We start from the raw sequence: 14,775 nt of genomic DNA on the forward strand, positions 1-14,775 counted from the left end.
ACTATTTATAGCTAGATAGTCTAGAAGCAGTTTTGCCAAAGTTAGATGTAGCAAGGAATCCTCTCTACCCATTGTTGAATTGCTCTTTTAATTATTTTTCAGCTTTTGGAACATATGATAAAACGGAAGGGAAACATATAAATGAATAACTATAACTTCATCTGAAGCATGCAATAGCTAATTTTGATAATGTCACAAGCAATCAGTATTCATAAGACAAAAGTGAGATGTGTCCAAAAAATTTTTATCTTCAGATGTTTTTATACACGATTTTATTCAGCTTTTTAATTTCAACTGGAATACTTTTCACTTCATCATGGTGAGACTATTTAGTGAGACAAAATATTGATTATATCTTTTCAGAAATGATATTAATAATTTGAATTTAATATTTTAAATTTGCATTTTGCTTTATTTAAAACTGCAAAGTTTTTTACCGTAACTGCAATTGTAATTGTAATGCAGTTCATATGAAAAAAGAGAATTTTGCAGTTTAACGGTTTTCAAATTTTCTGTCTTCATTTCATTGAAGAGTAAGACAAATTATGCTTTCTCTTTAAGCGGTTTTTCTCGAATTCATTACGTGCATTATGTAAAACGGAAATTTGATGGAAAATGTCATTTATTTGTACATGGACATACAAGTTCATTGCACTGACATACGCATTTTTGTGCGTTTAATTGTGGTGTAGAAATAAAAACAAATATTTTTTGGTTTGTTTCAGTAGCAAATGAAAGCATAAATTTTCATTGACTCTAACAAGAAGCAAGAATGATTTATTGATTCAATTTGCATAGCAAAGAATTATTTCAATCGAATTTCATTGCTGTTAAAGTTTGCTTTCATTCTTATTTCTACAATTTTAAACTTCAAAGCTTAGTTATAGTATTTCACAAAAAGTTTAAACTCTTTTAAACTTTAAGAATAATCTGTATAAATATCACAATAAACAGCATTAACGAAATAAGCTAAAAGTTCGAAAGGCAATTCATATTGAGTAACTCATCAGCAATTTAAAAGTAGCAAATATTTTCAAGAAATAAAAAGTTATCACTAACTATTCTCAAACAAATCAGGCGTCATCATGTACGTTGTCAATAAGCTCAATTAAAAAAATACGTCAAAATTAACTTATAAGAAAATTAATGAATTTAGTCATTAATATTTTCAGGTTAAAATATTTAATATAATCAAAATTAAAATTCAATTTCAAAATTTAATTAAATCAATTTAATTAAAAATATTTGATTTAAATTTAATTTAATCATTAACTTTGGGAAAGATTCAAAGTAATTTTTAAAGTATTTTTTGCAAGATTTTTACGTATCGTGATAATTATTTATAAATTTTATGTTCAATTTACTAATTTTTTCACAATATAATTAGCAATTTATTATTTATTTAAATTAATTTCTAAACTTTTGTCACAATGTGCATCAAAGTTAATTAGCAGCTTATGAATAAAATATACTCTTTTGGTTTGCAGCAAATTTTACTTTTTCTTTTAAAAAATACCAGCAACTGTTTGAAATGAAATACTTATTATTAACAAAAATAGCATCAATCAAGACATGAATTTCATTATATCATGAATAGATTTGTGCAATGCTTTTTGCGTTGGTAATTGGATGGAATAAGAAGGAAAACAGAAACTTGTATTATTTTATTCCAGAAGAATGAAAATGTCAAAATGAAAAATAAAAAACTGGATACTATGAAGTGCATAGCATCACCTAAATACTTATTAAGCATACAGTCAATTTTCATTTTATCATCTTTAATAATTTTTAAATAGTAATTAACTTATCTGCAATGATGCATTTGAAATAGACTTGAAATATTTTGTTTAATTAAATGCAAAAACAGTACAATTTTACCATTCACAGCTGTCATAATGCAGAATAAAATCTTATAACCACAATTTAGCTTATGCGCTCAACAAAAATACATCAATGTTTAGTAATAAATTAAACTGACAGTGCTAAAAGTTCTTATTTAAAAAGCTTTTATAAAAATTGCATCATTTAAAAATGAAATTGGCCATTATATTTTTATCAGATGAACAAATTATTAAATACATCTGTAAAAGAATATTTCTAAGCATATGAGCAAAATACTTTTAAAATTTTAAGAAAGCTTTTTACCAAAAAATATCATTTTTTTGATAAAATATTTTTCAGCTCATAATAATTCAATAAAAAGCATTTCCAATTATAACAAATTACAGCAAGCAGCTTACTACTTTTGCAGCGGCTCTGATTTTTTTGCATATTTATGCGTATGTAAATTCATACTTTAAAAGTTATGAAATTGTTTTCTTTGTTATTTGTTTTAGTTTCCAGTGCACCAGCTTCTCTGCTTTTATTTTCTCAAATCTCAAGTCAAAAACGCTTTAATATTTTTATTCTCACTTGCTCTTCTAGTTACTTCTTCAACTTTTATTAACTTCAATAAATGAAACTAATTAACATAATTACTAAATTAATTAATGTAATAACAAATATATTCATATGATAAAATATAAGAAAAAAGAATTTACAGAGCATTCAAACAATACATTTTAATTTTAATAATTTTATTCTTCACTTTTGAATTTCATGGAAGAAGATCATATTTTAAGGGACGGACGACAGATTATAATATGCAAATACGAAATATTAAGAAAAAAGCATGGTTGCTTTTAAATCTGCTACCAATTTTCAGAAATTAAAAAATTTTTTCATATGTGTGTTTTGATTCAAAATAATTCATCATTTCATTTTAATAAAACGTAAAAATCAAATATATTTCTCGTGCATGTGACATGAAATAGAAGCTATTAAGCCGTACGTTGGAAAAATGAAATATATTACCAAACCAAAACAGGAGCATCAAAAAATACTTTCAGCAGCTGAAATGAAACAATGTTAAACTTGTTCATTTTGCATTCATTTATTAAAATGCTAAATGTGAAACTAAAATTGTTTCTATTTCCTTATCCAAATTATTGCTGCAATATTAAAATTAAGAAATAACGAAAAAGATCAACTGATGCAATTGAAAACCATTAATGAATATCAGTAAAATTTAAGAAAAGTAGATGATTTATTGAAGAAGAAATTTTCAAGTTAACCTTTTAATAAAATAATAATTAATAAGAAAAAAAAATTATATTTAGCTACTTTTCAAAAAGCATACAACGTTCGCAATATAAACAATGTACAGAAATTTAAGAAAAAGTTTTAGACATCATTTCCCAGAAGTGTTAATATAATCGAATGTCAATCTACTAACTATTAATTGTAATATTGAATGATAAATTTTATTCATATAATTGTGCTTAACAAAAAGTCACTTTAATGTTGAATTTCCTGCTGTATAAAAAGCAGTTGTTTATAAATAAATGATTTTGTTTGTTAAATATATGGTTAAATCATGTAGAATAATTATTTTAAAATGTCATTTCATGCACTAACTTATGTAACAGTTAGTTTACTTTTAAGTAATAGTTGCATACAGATGTCTGCATAAATATTATTTTAAAAATATTTAATTAAATAACTCTTGCACTGACCATTTTTAGTTTTTATTATGACGCAAAGTGATTAACTGGATAATGAAGCATTATAACATTACATGTAGCGATTAACTATTCTGATAGCAAGTAAGAAGTTTCTATCAAGTTCTGAAATCCTCAAACTGAATTATTTAACGAAAACGTTGTAAAATGTAATAACAAGCAAAACAAAGTCGTATTATTGAGTTGAAAAGTTATTATTTTTACATTCAATTACAACTTAATGCTGCTTAATATTAGCCACCGCTTAATACTGTGCCTGTCCAAATAATAATGCTATTATTGGTTGTGTTAATTACAATTATGTAATTAAAAAATTATATTTATGCAAATCTGGTCAGAAATGGTATGCTTTAATAATGCAAATATCTGCAGTTTACAAATTATGCATTATTATTTATATATAACCAGTTTTGCTGACATTGTTTATCACTTTGTAGCAGTGATGCATTTAGAACAAACCTGCTTCTGATATATAGATGGCGGCATTTTATTTGTTGACAACGAATAATGCAATGTGTCACGGTTATGATAGCAATAAAAGTAAACAATGAAACATTAATTCATGCACCGCAATATACTTTATAATTGGTGAGAAAATTACATCTGACAATGGGTTTTAATTAAATGTTGAAAAAGATGCTTAAATTAGATCAATTTTTTAAATGAAAAAACCTTTTCACAATACTCAGAAAATTAAGAATTCATTAGCCATATAAACTTTAAAAATAAATTTCTGTATAAATAATACCTGATATTTAAAGGCAATTTTTACTATGCATAAATGATATTAATGTTATATTGTAAATGTAAGATATGTTCATATTTTCAATGTCATTCATATATATATACGTCATTATTAGTAGATACACCCTGTTAAACGGAAAATTTTCAATTTCACTTTGTGTTCAACTATTCCGATGTTGCATCTTGATTTGTAGAGGTAGCATGTATAAGCTGTTCGTTAGTACTAAATAAAATGAAAATATCATGGTAAATTATATAAAATGACAATAAAATTTTTAATCCGAAAAGCATATTCATGTGCTGATTTGCATCCTATTCGTAGAATAGATTCGTTTATCATTATTTGCAAAACAAGTCAGCTTTATAATTCTGAAATTTTGTATAAACTGTAATTCACTTTCCTGCCAAAGAATCAATAGCGTATTTGAATGATGAATAGCTGAAATATTCAAATGTGAAAATTTTATTTTCCAAGAAAATTTTAATTTTATATGCAATCAAAAATATTAAAAATGTATTACCTTTAGCACTATCTTAGGTGAATTGTAAATATTTCAATGGAGAAAATTAATGAAATATATTTATTGTGATCATCAACATGAGAGAGCATGATAAATGTTGAAATGAGAATTATTAAAATTTAATCAGTTCTGTTGAACTAATCAACTGCGTTTTATTTATTCTTTGTTTATTGTACATGCTTTAAAGAAAATTTACTGTTATTTGTTAATTGATGTGTTAATTAATTTAGGACTTTCATTTGAATACATGCCCTTGAAATCGAAAGGAAACTTTCTACAATATATACTTTTTCCATCACTGATTGATTTTATAAGTTATTTAAACAGTATCCATGCAAATATTGTGCAATGCTTCAGTGAGTATTGTCTTGAAAAAACGATTAGTAAAGAAGCTTAAAATTCTGAACAAACACAATGAATAGAAACTTTAAAGCATAAAAAGAAGTTTTTATAACATCAAATTTGAATAAATCAATCCTATAAAATAAATGACAGTTCAAAAAGCTGGGAAATTCATAGTATTTTGCTTATTTTCAGTGTTGGAAGAATGCAGTGTGACTATTCATTTAAATTTTTTATTATTAAAATATAACATTTTTAATGAAAAATAATAAGAAATAAATTAAATGATAGATATATATTTGTTTCCTAGTAGCAGTTATTTTTAAAAGAGATAACCCTGAGCATCTTATTACTGAAGCTAACTGAGATCCAAATTGTGAAACATTCATGAAAGCTGAAAACTGTTATAAAATGTGAACAACTTATTAAAACTCATGAAATTTATTTAAAAAAAGCTGAAAACCATTTGAAATATTTTTCAAATGTGCGTGTTTTAAAATAATTGAATAAGAAACCAAACAAAGGTTATTAACAGAGTACATTTAGCTATTTTAAGCTGTAGAATCCCAAACTCAGCAACAACAGTGATGTTTGTAAAATTGAGAATATTTAAATGAAATAAGTCATTTTAAAATAATATCGATTGTTTTATTTGCTACATAAAAACGCCAAAACTGAAGCATACCCTTGAAAGTAACATTTGAACTCCAATTTATTTTCTGGAAAGTTACTTTTTGGCATAAAACTGTAAAATAAATAATAAATCAGCGCATGTTGAAAAGTATCATTAAACTTTTAATATCAAATTAATTTTAAAAAATAATAAATAAAAATGAAGCCTACAGTTTATGCTTTTGATAATAATGATTACAAAACGATGAATTTAAAAAGGGCTTTGAAAATAAAAATTATTCAAACTGGATTTCAGATTCTATTTAAAAGCTCTATTACAAAATTTTTTGTTATGGAACCACAGCGTGAACAAAAGCTATTTGTACATTGATCAATGGCTTCTCATGCTAGCAGACATGTAAAAAATATAATTTTTACCGGATGTATTTGTTTATAATAATATTTCTCTGTTTGCGTTAAACTTTACAAAACGCCATAACAAGAAATATGCCATATTTTAAAAATGCTTTGAAGCTTCAAATAAATATAGGGCAAAGTTTTGAAACTTTATCATGACATGATTGCGTGATTTTTAATTTTTTTGTTTTTGTTTATTGTTGGCATGTTAATTCATACAAGCGGTGCAATTTAATTTTAAAATATTTCAGCTACAATAGTAATGATGATAAAGAGTTTTTTTTTATTTCAAAAAGAAAGTCTAAAAAAATTCAACAAATGTTGATATGGAGTGGTAAATTATTATACAAAATTCCTTCACACATAAATAATATTTGAAGATTCGCACTGACAAATTTATTTGTATGATCATTTCAATTAAATGTAAATAGAAATATTAATGCAGTACTTCTTATGCTACTTGATGGAAAGTAATGAAAGCGTAAAAATCAATTTGACTGTTTAACGAATTAGTCGCTACTGCTTCATGTTCAAGTTTGATATCAATAATTTACCAATAATGCCATTAAATATTGACATGAAATTTGCATAATCATTAATCAAATGTTTTCAAGCTTAAAATGGACTTGTATCATATCATGCAGTTAGAATAAAGTGCAGATGTAGTTTTTGTATGTTATTTTATTTTGAAACATTACTTCTGGATAATTGAAAGAAATTTTATTTTTTTATTTTATGCGCATACTTTTGCCGTCATATTTGAAAAGTGATAATTGAAACAATTATTTTTTGTAATAATAACGCATATTAATGCCTTCACGGCGGTATTTGTTGAATGAAATATTGGAAAAATTTGCCATTAATTAAAAATTCATAAATAAAAATGCCAAGAATTGAATATTGGACTGATTGTCAACAGATGATAATGGCTGAACCATTTTTTTTCTAAAAATTTTACAATTCAAGCAATGGTGCTTACATATCTGACAGAACATAACCTGAAAAAATTTTATTTGAGAACATTAAGAGTATTTTAATTTAAATATATCTCAAAATTAAGATTTGAATGCCTCAGTTGTGTTCTGCTGAAAGTATCGCTAATAATTAAAAAACTTGAGATAATCAAAAGATAGATAGCATTGAAATTATTATGAAGAATGAAATATTGGACATGATTAATTTTTTGAGTAAATTTGTATGTATAATATGTATAATTTGAAATCTTGTATAAAAATAAGTTACGCATTATTTTGATGCACTGTGTTTATTTTACACTTGGAAAGTGGTTCCTCTGAAGCAGTACTGCACAGTGAAATTAATAAATTTAGTTACAAAAACATGCATTACATGCAATGAGACAATTTATTTTGTAAAGTTAAGATATGAGAAGAAATAGCTAACGGTTGGTTGGTTGGTTGATTAGCATGGCATGCTGTTCAAGGGAATTCTTCTACAAGTCATCTGGTTAAGCTAGTTAAGTGGTAATAAATGAAATACCTCAATGGATCACAAATGGAAAGTTGATATCCCATTATTTGTCAGGTAATGATCATCATTTGATTAAGATTTTAAATTCTCATTCTCATTAATTTTATGTATATCAATGAGATTATTGCCAGTATTTTTGACAAACGATGGACATATCGGTAATGAAAAGTAATTATCATATAATCATAAAGTGGCGGAAAAATTTGTCATCCCAACTAATGTCACAACTGCATAAGGTGGTTTTGTACATGACGTCAAAATGAAACTAAAGCGATAACGATTGGCCAGTCGATCAAGCTTATTATTATTATTATTATTATTATAATGCAAGCTCTCCTGTTCTACCGGAACATTTCTGAAAGCAAGAACTTGTCTTGACAGGCACGTTTCAAAAATTGTCATCTATTTATGAGTCGAATCTGATTCAATTCAACAGGTATGTAAAAACCAGACTCTCGAAATTGCTGCTATATTCTGCTGATAGCTCTGCTTTATTGTTTACAAAATTGTTTGCTTGATCAACGCCAAGTATGGTTCACATTTCGGTATGGAATATATATATTTTTTTAAAATAATCTCTATTAATCTGTTTTTTTAATAAACTTATTTCAGATTGACAGTAGTGCAAGCACGCACGCGCAACTTAACATTCGACCAACTAAGATCACTGCAAAAGTGATCATACTTACTTTGATAGCTGTGTTGAGTGGCTTTCTGTTCGGCTATGATACCGGTGTTGTTTCGGGTGCTATGCTAATTGTCAAAGTTCAATTTGATTTGGATGATATCTGGCAGGAGGTAGGCCATCGTATTTTGCAATTCCTATCTTAATTTTGTTTACAGCAGAATTCAAATTACATCACATTTGCATAAGTTTTTTTGTTGCTTTTCTATTTATTGTTTATTATCAGTAAGAATATTTTTAAAGATTCTTCTACTTTGTGAACAACAACAGCAACAACAAAACACTGCAGCTTGTTATTCTGGAATTCTTTGAAATGTATTTGAATATTATTGAAAAGTTAAAAAAACATAAGTATAACATGCTTTATACAGTTGGTTGTTTATTTGTTGATTAAGATGCACTTTTCAGTTTTTTTTGAGTGCGCTTAATCATTTGAACAAAAAGTTGATCATATTGTACACTGACAAATGCATTATTGTTTTTTATGTTGTTAGCAAAGTATTTATTTAATTTTTATTCAAGTGTTGATACTTTTTAAAATCAATTCAACCTAGCAAACATAAACGTAAAGTAAATGTAAATATAATTTAAAGCATGGAATGTATGTAAAAACTACATCTTCCATACAACATAGCATAGCATAACATAACATGTGATCAGAAATCAATTTTCATATTTTACTAATTGTATTATAAATTAACAAAATAGCAAATCAAATGGTTCATAAATTATTCTTCCCAATTTTTGTAAACCAGAAATGATGTTGTCATGATTAATTTTCATTTAAGTAATTTGTATAAATGTAATTTATTCAATAATGCTCATTTATTTTATATTCACTTCTTTTTCACTTTCGAACTGAAACTTGACAAGTAATTTTATTGAATTAAAAAAGATAAACTTTCAAGGTTGAAAAGGAAGTCAGTCATTCATTATAGAAATTTGTAAAATAATAAAATGCAGCCTAAAGAAATTTCAAAATTGAATAAGCAAATGATTGATCAATTTTTAATGAAAATTAAAAGTGATAGAAAGTAGTAATGTTATTTCAAAAATGTATCTTTTTTCATTTTTCATAATTTATTATTCATAATCTTGTTAACATCTTCTGACAAACATTTCAAAGATTACGATCATTTCAGTTGTCAGTGCAGCACATCTTACTTTTACAAATTTATTTTAACAATGCGCATTCTGAGAACTCCAATCATGACAGGAAATTTTTATTTAATCACACAACCATATAAGTCTGTTTTATTCGCATTGTCATAAACATTTTTGAAACATTTTCATCAATTAATATTAATTTTTATTATTATTTAACTTTAATTATTTAAATCTTGAATCTTTAATGAAATTTTAAACTATAATGCTGTATATTTTTTTTCTAATGAGTTTAGTTAATTGTAAGTGTCACTGTTGGCGCTGCAGCAATTTTTGCCCTTATCGGTGGTTGGATGAATGAAAAATATGGAAGGAAAAAGTCCATTTTACTTTCCTGCGTATTGTTCGTTATTGGATCTGTTATTCTTGGAGCAGCTAATAGCAGAGAAGTACTGCTTGTGGGCAGAGTCATTGTTGGAGCTGCAATTGGTAAATTCATTTCAAACTTTTTAAAATAAAACAATATTTTGACTGTATTGCATAACAAGGCTAGTTCTGGTTGTTTGAATATTTCATTTTTACTAAAATGTAATAAAATGCAACTTTTGTTTTTCTATAAAATTATTTTAATTGCACCGCTCAAATTTCAGGCATTTCTTCAATGACAATTCCTGCATATATTGCTGAGACATCACCACCGCACATCCGTGGCCGTATGATTGTAATGTTCCAGCTGCTCATCACATTTGGCTTTTGGGTATCTGGCTTATTAAACGCAGCGTTTAGCTACATTCCAGATGATAATGTGAACTGGAGGTAAATGAGAATAATTTTTACATTTGAATTATTAACTGTAATTTGAATAAATGAAAATAGACTCATGTTGGGCGTAGCTGCTATTCCTGCATTTATACAATTTATTGGATTTATGTTCATGCCTGAAAGTCCCCGTTGGCTGGCAATGAAAGGCCAAGTTGAAAGTGCCTTCAACATTTTGACCGGCATATATGGAGAAGATGACACCGGCGTGAAACTGGCTCAGAATGATATTGATCAAATTAAAGATGCCCAAGAACAAAGGGAAAAAGACAATGAAGCTAAAGGTAAACACTTATTTAAATTTATTTAATTGTACAAGCACTGATTTGTTCCTTTTATGCTTATTATTTACTTTTATTGGACATTTTTATTTATTTATTTTAAATAATGTTCAAATTGGGTTGATGTCGGCAATTTTTGGTAAAGCAGGAAGGTATCAATAACAATTTCCATCTTTAAATTAGAAAATGACTTGATTTGAATTATTCATTATACCAGTGGCTCTCAAAGTGTGGGTTGCGTAAAATGTCAAAGTAAGGGAGTAGTCTTTATGTTCATTAGGAGAGTTTTTCAAATTACTCATCAAAAATTGTTGGGTGAGCAATTAAACTTTGATTCAGTTACTGATGATCTGTAAATCACTATCTCCGGTTCTCACAGCACCCCGATGTTGTGGCTACAGGTATATCCACAAAGGCAGACGAATAATTAATCGATTTGTCTGAAGATTCTTCGTTTAAAATGAGTTTTGATCATAAAAGATTAACATATCCAAATGTTTCCATTGCAGCATTAAAAGTGCTGTCTCTTTTTACTACTTGCACATTTGTAAAGTTAGATTTTCAGCAGTATTGGAATTGAAAGCAAATTTCGAAATAAACTACAATTATCCAACATCTTGCATCTAAAACTAAAACGTATTAGTGTGGACGTCAAAGACAAAACAGGAAACAAACCCATTGTTCGCATGCACATCATTGTACATTTAACTAATAAACTTATAAATTATAATTAGGTGTATTCATTAAAAAATTTAAAAGTATTAAACTAATATTTTTTATTTAACCCCCTTGCCTTTTATAATATGCAATCCAAGTCGATAGGTCGCAGCCGAGAAAAGTTTGAGAACCACTGCATTAGACAATAGTACTTATAGCAGTGCAAACAAAGCTGTACATTTGAAAACGACGTTCTACAAATTAAAGATGACTTAAAGCCATCAGAAAAAGAAGTCCTCGTTTTAAATAAATAATAATTATTAAATGTTTTTAGGAAAAGAAAAATTTACATTTATTGCAATGATAAAAAAGCCTGAAACTAGAAAAGCGTTGGTAATTGGATGCGCGATGCAAATGTTCCAACAGTTGTCCGGAATTAACACCGTAATGTACGTATCAACATTGAAAAGAAGCTGTTTCCAACAATGTTAATTTTAATATTTTAAATGTTTAGGTATTACAGTGCTTCGATTGTTCAAATGGGTGGTGTCCGAAGCCGCACCATGGCTATTTGGATGGCAGCAGTTACTTCAGGCTTCAATTTCTTTTGCACATTTATTGGAATATATCTCGTTGAAAGAGTTGGACGCAGAAAAGTTTTACTTGGAAGTACTTTAGGTAGCGCCAAATTTGATTATTAAATAAGCTGATTCGCTGCATATAATATTTTCAATTTTAAGGTGTTGTTTTAAGTTTGCTTGTTCTTGGCATTGGATTCACCATGATTTCAGTGGACTCACCTGTCCATGAATTTGATGAAATGCAATACGATGGTGGAAAATTCGCTGATTTAGCGATACTTGATCCATGTCGTGGTTTAGGGTACGTAAAATTATTCCATTTTTATAACAAAGCATTCTTATGCATTTTAAATAATCCCACTAAATTACATAGCATATTAAATTTACATGTTTAGATGCGACGCATGCTCTTATCAAGAATCATGTGGATTTTGTTATGATCCAAGCAACCCATCATCAAATGGCTCTTGCGTTTCTACATACAGCGCTGTAGTTAATGGCCATCATGTGGAATCTAATCAATGGGCAAACTACGGACGTTGTGCCAGGAAAGATTTTTCATCACCCTTAACGTCAGAAACTATTCAACTTGCAGAACCAAATACACAATTTGATTATGGCTACTGTATAACAAAATATTCATGGATTCCAATCCTTGCAATGGCCATTTATTTATGCTGCTTCTCTGTTGGTAAGAAAACTTTGATAACAAATAATTTAAATAATAACTTTAATACAACGCAAATTATTTAGGAATGGGAGGTGTGCCTTGGACCATTAATGCGTATGTTCAGAATATTGAAGCTTTTTACATATTTTATTCATTTATTTTATAAAAAATTTCAGTGAAATTTATCCAAACTGGGCCAGAAGCACCGGCACATCTATTGCAACGTTTGTAAATTGGTTTTTTAATTTGATTATTTCTCTTACATTTTTAACACTGGCTAGAGCAATTACACGCCAAGGTAAAAAGACCAAACTTTTGCTTTATTATATTTAAAATATTATATTACTTAGGAGCATTCTTTCTCTACGCTGCAATAAGTGCCATTGGAATGATCCTATTTTACTTGATTGTGCCTGAAACAAAAGGAATCAGCATTGAAGACATTGAAATTTTACTTAGAGGTTCATGGATATACAATGAAAAGTAGGCTTTTATGCTGTTACTTTCAAAATGTACTTTTCAAAACAAACATTTAAATTTATTAGAAAAGCCAAGAAGGTGGTAAAAGCCAGAAACTCAAAAGTTCATCCTGTTGACATTGTTATAAATACCGTTGCAGAAGAAGCAGAGAAAACCACCAGATTCTGATGTTAAATATTGGATACCATCTTTTATAATTCATAGAAAATTGTCCTTACTTTTAATCTGTATTTCTATGTAAAATAAGCAAATGCTGCCTGTATGTAGAAAACATATGTTTATATACAAAATGTAGAATGCAATATGCAACTATGCATTATTTGTTACGCTCAACTTTATATTTGACAGTTATAATCAGCAGTTTGAAATTTTGCATGAACTTCTCTTGCCTCAGTTGTTTTTAATGTACATATTGTAAATGGAAAAATCAAAATAAACAATTTAATGCGTGATGTGTTTTATTAACAGTCATGACCTTGTGCAATATTTTACAATAAATCACTGGATTTTAATAAAAGCCATTTATTTCAATAAAAATGGTAGTTCTGTTTTGCCTTTTTTAAATAAGATGACATGATTTAAACAAAAGTAAATAGCAAATTTGCTTGCATATATAATTTTCATATGTAAAATTCATATTTACTTAACTTTAATGTAAAAATAAACAAATGTTTGTTAATTTCTTATATTAATGATTTTACAAACACAAAATGATGACACATAGCATTAACTTTATACAAATTACGCATTTTTGTAAGTTTAACTTTAATTAATTATTAAAAAAATGAAAAAAAGTAAAAATATTTCAATTTCATAATGATAAATAAAAAGGCAATTGCTGTTGCCTTTTACAACATTTACTGGTTGCAAAACTTTGCATAATTTAAACATTGAAACAGCTTTAAAATTTATTCAAGTGAAAAAATAAAGCAATTTTGAAGTGCTGAACGAGTACAAAGCACCGGTGATGAAAACTGTATTAAAAATTTTTCCTGTTAATTAGCACACCAAGGACCAGTGTAAAAAAGTTTTAAGCCTTTTCCTTCTAAGAAGATGCTGCTTACCAATAGAATTGCTATAGTGCAAATTGTGCACTTATGAATTTCTTTTTCATCATCATGCTACTGAATGTGAGAAAAACAGATTGCAGCCGAACAATGATACTGCCTTCCTGAGGGAAATATCTTGCATAGATGAAAACGTTACAGTCAGAGTAACAAAGAGATTAAAACAAATTAGCAGCAGATCGCTGAATCTACTGTTCTTCTTCTTCTTGATTGGACATGTTAACCACAACAATTTCAGGCACTTCCACGTGATTTATCTTGTTGGAGCGAAACTGAGGCGGCGGTGGCGACAAAATATTCGAATCAAGAAATTTTGGACTGTCTTGATTCTTTGGTGAGCAAGGCGTTGTCTCCCCAGAACAACCGCTAGGCACGTGAAATGATGAATGAGTTTCAGAATCGAAGCCATCATCACTTGTACCGTCATAATATTGAGAAGTAAAATTGACATTGGTTACCTTAAAATAAAATCATAGCATATAAAGACAAAATATACAAATACATATATACAAGAAATTTTGAAATACTTTCAGTTCTTCAAGCTTTTTGGCAGAATAATGCGGTGTACGCACGGCGTACGTGTTGTGGAAAAGGCTCCAATCTACCTGGTAACCGCCGTTTACTTTTTGATATGTGAACAACTTTTCAAATCTAAATGCTATCAACGTTAAAGAAACAAATCAAATTCGACTAATATTTCACAAACATACCTGTGACCCCAGTTGATTTCAGAAGGCAGAATAAGAA

The 14,775-nt window shown here is 27.8% G+C and overlaps 1 protein-coding gene across 1 annotated transcript; it reads left to right on the forward strand.

Moving 5' to 3' along the window:
* Positions 1-8,214: 8,214 nt before the first annotated feature.
* Tsp_01847 (putative inositol transporter 2) lies at positions 8,215-14,636 on the forward strand (the record flags this gene model as incomplete). The annotated part of the gene is made up of 11 exons (XM_003377609.1): positions 8,215-8,229; positions 8,297-8,482; positions 9,770-9,962; positions 10,124-10,289; positions 10,350-10,576; positions 11,565-11,679; positions 11,745-11,899; positions 11,971-12,112; positions 12,207-12,498; positions 14,267-14,362; positions 14,562-14,636. Coding segments are annotated over exons 1-11 (1,662 nt in total), but the record flags the coding sequence as incomplete, so codon positions are not given.
* Between the last annotated feature and the right edge of the window lie 139 nt (positions 14,637-14,775).

The sequence above is a fragment of the Trichinella spiralis genome (assembly GCF_000181795.1).
Source record: "Trichinella spiralis strain ISS 195 chromosome Unknown Scfld4, whole genome shotgun sequence".
Lineage (NCBI taxonomy): Eukaryota > Metazoa > Nematoda > Enoplea > Trichinellida > Trichinellidae > Trichinella > Trichinella spiralis.